The sequence below is a fragment of the Aquarana catesbeiana genome, linkage group LG12 (assembly GCF_042186555.1).
Source record: "Aquarana catesbeiana isolate 2022-GZ linkage group LG12, ASM4218655v1, whole genome shotgun sequence".
NCBI lineage: Eukaryota > Metazoa > Chordata > Amphibia > Anura > Ranidae > Aquarana > Aquarana catesbeiana.
The window spans coordinates 61,594,666-61,600,665 of NC_133335.1; the positions used below are offsets into that span (position 1 = coordinate 61,594,666).

General features: G+C 40.3%; 1 protein-coding gene across 3 annotated transcripts in view; it reads left to right on the forward strand.

The window, feature by feature from the left end:
* Nucleotides 1–5,515, forward strand: part of HAP1 (huntingtin associated protein 1) — a 90,529-nt gene extending 85,014 nt beyond the window's left edge. For 2 of the 3 annotated variants that reach the window (XM_073607909.1, XM_073607911.1), the window contains one exon: nucleotides 4,377–5,515. In XM_073607909.1, the coding sequence (XP_073464010.1) occupies nucleotides 4,377–4,851 (475 nt within the window). In that variant the 3' untranslated portion in view covers nucleotides 4,852–5,515. Of the gene's footprint in view, nucleotides 1–715; nucleotides 808–4,376 lie in introns of all 3 variants that reach the window. The other variant, XM_073607912.1, reaches the window with a different exon arrangement.
* Nucleotides 5,516–6,000: the final 485 nt, after the last annotated feature.

Below are 6,000 nucleotides of genomic sequence, written 5' to 3' on the forward strand. Positions count from 1 at the left end.
GCTCTGGCAAATGGCTGAATTGCTATATTGCAAGCCTAGGTCTATATTTCCTAGAAATCAGCAGGGAAGTCATAGTAGAAGTGCTTTTTGTTGGGGTTCAAGAGAGGCAAAAAAAGAGAAGGTGGGCCAAGAAAATTCCATCAAATCAATGCTGTGAGGCTGAGATGTCATTGATACATTAAAGGATAACCAACCCCAAGAGCAAAAATGTAATATAATGCAGTTTACCAGTTCTTAGAGGTGATGGCTGCATTAGGTTTCTCTTTTTCCGGCTAAGAACATTTTCAGGGAATACAGAAAATACTTGTTGATCTTTCCAGATATGCCATGTCACTGTCTGTGGGACGAACCGCAAGCAAAATCAGTTTTAAATTTCTACTGTAAACTACTAATCTCCCCCACAAGATGAACAAAGGCAGATGTGTTTGGAGTCCTGCCTGTGTAACAACCATGGTTCCCTCCATAGATACAATAGAAGAGTTAGCATAGCCACCCTAGAAAAGAAGTGTGTTATTGACAGGATTGCCAGGTGAAAATAAAGAAACAAAACGTGTAAGCTGCAATATATTTAATTTCTCTTAATGTTTAAGATACTGTATGCTTTAACTGCTTTCCTTGCGGTTCATGGGTTGCACTTTTTCATCTCTCCACTCCGCCACATGCACTTTTGCCTCCTACTTACTCACATGTCCATTTTCCATCCTCATGGTTCTAGGCACTTCAAGTCCTGGTGGAAGCACCTTTTCCAGTGTTTGACTATCTGAGAGGCGTCTGAGCGCAGGGTCAGACTCCACAACAAGGCCACAGGTAGCCAGCAGTGACCTTCACGTTTCTTATAGGACACTCAGTGACCACTGAAGACAGGAGTAGTATCCATTAGTCACTGGATTCTGAATTCACATGGTCGATTAGGGCTGTACACTGCCAAGAATCAGGGTTTGCCTGCACTGGTGATCACAGGGGCATTCGATCAGCTGAGTTGGTAAAACTTGTACAGATCAATAACCAGCTAACAAACGTTGCGGCTGGATGCATGTAATGGCACAAACAATTAGGTACATATGATTAGAGACCGATGAGAAGCCTTGAATGCAGACAAGTTTGCACCTAGAGCCACCAGTTTGCACCTTATCTGTCCTTAATCGCATGTACTCGCTCAAATTATACGCACAGCTGTGGTGCTTTCCAGCTTATCATTGATTTGTACAGGATTCCTGGCTGCCACTTGTCGCACGCACACCTCTGATCACCACCACAGAGAAACAATGATTCTTGGCAGTGTGCAGCTCTAATCTGAAATATAAATGCCCTAAAGAGAAAGGATATACTGCCACCTAGTGTACAGTCTGTATGTTACAAGTCTGCTTGTTCATCAGGTAGCTGCTATCTAGGTGGCTTGTCTGTTATCATATATCTATATTTCAAAGTCCAATTTAAATATATTCGAAATGAAGAACACAGAAAAGTGCAAACTAATATTTTAATAATTGGAATGTAATTTGTTTTGTTAGAAGTGTTCTGTCCATTTATAATTCACTATCAGGTTTTTTTATGCCTGATCCCTGAACAGTCTATTGATAATTTGTATTATTTCCTGTTTAATTTAACAGAGTTTATCCTTGTAGAACTAACAATATAATATTTAAGAACTGTTCGTGAGTTCTTTGAAACTTGAAGGGGCCATTGTGTATTGTGTGCCTTGATAACCCTACAGTTTTATAGAAAACTGATATAGCAAACCTTAAGCCTTAGCCCACAAATGATTGCCCATTTAAATTCAGGCTTATATCCAGGAATGACAGGCATGCTCTTTTAGCTGGTGAGGTCTTTGGTCACTGAGTTGTCCTTAGGTTACTGCAAACATCTAATACCTATAATCAGGGTTCAAATATTGCACCAGATTTGCCAAATGTGACTTTATAAACAGATGACTTCTGGTCCATTTTCTTTTTTTTCCAAAGAGCTTCCCACCCACATGGGAATTTCTGCTGCTAGCAGATATGTTATCTATCAAAACTAATGCAAGTCTCTTCTTGAAAGACATATTGATCGCATGCTCTTTTTGTCCTGGATGTCCTAGTTGCCTGTCAGCTGGGACATGCAGTAACAAACAAATAGGATAGAAAGGATAACATGTCAACAATATCAGGATGCTGATTGAGACAACATGGCTTTCTGACAACTGTGTAAAGTTTTGTATTGGCCACAGTAAATACTATAGAACTATGTACAGGCATACAAGTACAAGGTAAATAATAACTGATTATCTCTTTGCCTGTTTTTTTTTTTTTTTATTGTATTTGAAGAAAAAATGCTAACAAAAAAAAAAAAATTTTACTTACTTTACATACTAAAGAGAATTGGACTAGGTGTCTTTGTGTCATTGAAGTCACAGGCCTGTGCAATTACCCTGAGCCCTGATAGTGACAAAAAGTCTATCTCTCTCTCTAATGCCTAACCGCTTCCATGGGTTCTTGCATGTGCTAACTCAACGACCCGTCTTCATTAACCTATTGTTCTATTTAAGAAAGTCTTTCCATTCATTCACTGGTCTCACAATGAATTTGGTAAAAGTATAATATTAAAAAATGGAGGTGCAAGTGTCCTCATTGGAAGATTTAGCCTTATCTTTTCTGGAATTTTCCATTATTTTCCATAACTTTGGTCACCAGGACTAAGGTGAATCTACCTAGTGGGGACACAGAAGGCAAGGGTTCCTATCCTACTCTGTCCAAAAAAAAAAAAAAGGATCTGCCATTATTATGCATTTTTAGTTATTATCACAAATACCTTTCATGAAAAAAATTCAGTTATAACATGCTCCCTATAACTCTCTGTAATGGCAGGAGCCGTTACACTGTTGTGTGTGCACATGCTTTGTAGCAATGATTGAACTATATAAGTAAACCTGTCAGGTCCGAGGAGGGACAAACAAATCTACCCCACCCTGTTCTAAGCATCTCCCAGGTCCTATACTAAAATTGAATGCTTCTGATCCCTGCTTCAGCTCTGTAAAAATCCCGATATGCGCAGATATGAGATGATTGAGAAGAAAATAAACCTACTTCTATAAATACTCGTGAAACTTTACATACTAAAACATTGTGTAGACCAGTGAATAAATCAGTGTTTCTGACTGCGCCATTGGCATACAGTGTCTGCCTTTTAGTGCTTATGCTCTGTCAGTATTCAATAGATTTTATTCTAGGAAGATGCATGTTTAGCAGGTATTTAGGAACTAAAACCCAGATTGATCTAGCTGCTTCGCCGCTGATTAGTTTTTCTGCTAGAGCCCTTGAAAAAAAGTAAAATAGCCAGTACTTCCGGGTATAAGGGGAGCATGTGATCTCCTCCCATACCTGCCACTGCAGTGCTAAGTGCTTCTGCAGCTACATGGAGGCAGATTATTCACCTTTTCAAAGCTGTGACATGGTCGGACCAACACTGACCTCTTACACAAGGCTTTCCATTCTGGGTTCCAATAGGTGAACAGGGGAGCACAGAGAAGGTAAGATTCACTTGCCCTGAATGGACAAAGTGACAGATTTACTTTGTCATTTAGCGCCGACTAAGCACTATTGCAGTTTGATTAATCAGGACCATAATATTACTATCTGACTTGTAAAGTATAACTAAAGGCAAAACTTTTTTGTTTTTGTTTTGGGGGAGAGGGATTAGAACACCTATTAAGTTTTTTTTTATTGCGGTCTGTGCTCCCGTTAGGGAAATTCACCCTCTTAATTTGTCCTGTTTACCATTGTCAATAAAAGTTAAAGAAAATCCCAAATTTTCAGTTGTCCCCAAAAAGGTAATAGAGGGGAAATCTTCCAATGGGGACACTAGTTCTGGTGACCTGGGGGTCCCCAAGAAAGTCCCTTAATTTGCTGGGATGTCCTAACACTTCCTGTTTGGCTATGGGACAGGAAGTGAAGGTAAATCCCCCACAACCCGACCCCCCCCCCATGGGACAAAGATGGCAAATATAAAACCCTTCCTTACTCTATCCAAAATTTAAAAAAAGGGGTTTGTCTTTAGTTCTACTTTAAGTCTTTTAACCAAAATGGTATTACATGTAGAAAAACTTTATAAAAGAAAAACTAAATGCTAGCTTTAGTTTTACTAGCCTAAGAGAAAAGAGGTAACCTCTCAATTTTTGCTTTAATTTTTATACAAAAAGCCTTCATAAATATTGGTATTATGATCAAATTAACAATAACCTGATCTAGTGTAGAATGAGAAAGAAGGGGCCAATACTGTTTTTATAGCAGACATATTTCTCATCTGTTTTTCCAAAGGGAAACATCTGGGAGAAGCCCCATTGTTTTAGAAGACTTAATTTATTGGTGCATTAACATCTGTTTTGCTTTTTTCCTCAGTCTTCGTAATACAGTCCTTTCTTCATGTGGAAGCTATGAGAGCATAAGTTCCCTCAATCTAGATACTCAAAAGGACCAAACGGCAACCTCTGCCGCAGCAAGCCATGACCAGACCAGCTCTGGACGCAACACTCCCATGGGACTAGTTACCCTGCTTCAGGAACACGGTATATCTGCCACTGCTGAGCCCAGCAAGGCAACCTCAACAGAAAATGAAATTGGACCTCCTGTTCCAATTGCACGCCATTCTTTCTTACCTTTGAGTTGGGGTAGGACTTTGATGCGTCTGGGTTTTGGAAGATCACTAGTGGACAGTGCTACAGTTACAAAGACATCAGACTCTGCTCCAACCCAGAAAAACACCTTCAGCCTGAACTTGGTGGGACAGTTGCAGAGGCTTGGCTTGAATCGGGTGGCAGAAAGGGGTAGTGCCTCTTTCCAGAGGACAACAGAGGACAAAAATCCCCCAAGCTAAATTCACATTGTCCAAATGCCCAACAAGGCAGCATGAAAACTTGCAAAACTTTGCACTGAGTGGACTTTTCCAGGACATGTACAGAAGATGAAGATTCCTGGAATATGATGATCACAGACATTTTAATATCATTACTTGCATGCTGTGTTTGAAAAACATACACACACTTTGTTGTCAGATGGTTCATTAGGAAGCAGCTATTCATTTGACCCCATTCCATCCATGTTACAAGAGAGACCTCTTGTATGGCCACTATACAGTCTATCAAGCATTAGAATATTCATGCTCCCCTATCAATATTAGGGTAACAAGATGAACACAACCTTGTTGCAGCAGACAAGTGCTGGCCAGTGGGACTTTGGCCAAATTGGTTAGAAAACTGGAAGGTTCCCACTGTTCTCTTCTGACTAAGCAGAGATAAACCGGCAGCTCACAGATTTCTCAGTGTGCCCACTGGATGGGCATGCTGGATGGAAAAATGATTGCTTCAGGTTCTGATTGTTCTTTCCAGCTTTTGTATATGTGTACCTTCAGCCTAAAGGGTAACTAAACTTAAAGTGGTAGTAAATGCTGTTTTTTAACTTGTACCTACAGGTAAGCCTATAATTGGGCTTAGCTGTAGGTACAGTTAATATCTAAACTTGCACCGTTTAGAAGATATTTACGCTTGAAGCAGCCGAAGACGTCACCGACGCATGCGTACTGCGCTCTGAGTTGACAGCACACAGAGTGTGCTGTCGATCCGGAGCGTAGTTCTGCAGTTGTGACTCCCGTGTGCATGCGCGGGAATGATGTCATCGCTGCCCGGCCACTCAAACAGCCGGAGTTTATGAACCCGGAAGGAAGACCGGGTAAAGATGGAAGAGCCAACAGTAGTGACAGAGCTGCGCTGGAGGGCTTAGTTTAAAGGCAAGTCTGTCATGATGTTCTAGTATGCAGTGCATACTAGCATATTATGGCTTAAACCTCTTGGGGCCCACTTATTTTTATTTTAATGAATCTTTTTACTACCGCTTTAAAAACAAAAATGAAATATATTATAGCTTACAAGTCTGTAGATGTGGTGTCTGTATTAGTTTTCCTTTTCTTATCCGAGATGCAGTGTTCTCACCTTGCTTTTATAAACTACGTGAACTAAGTGAAGATGAA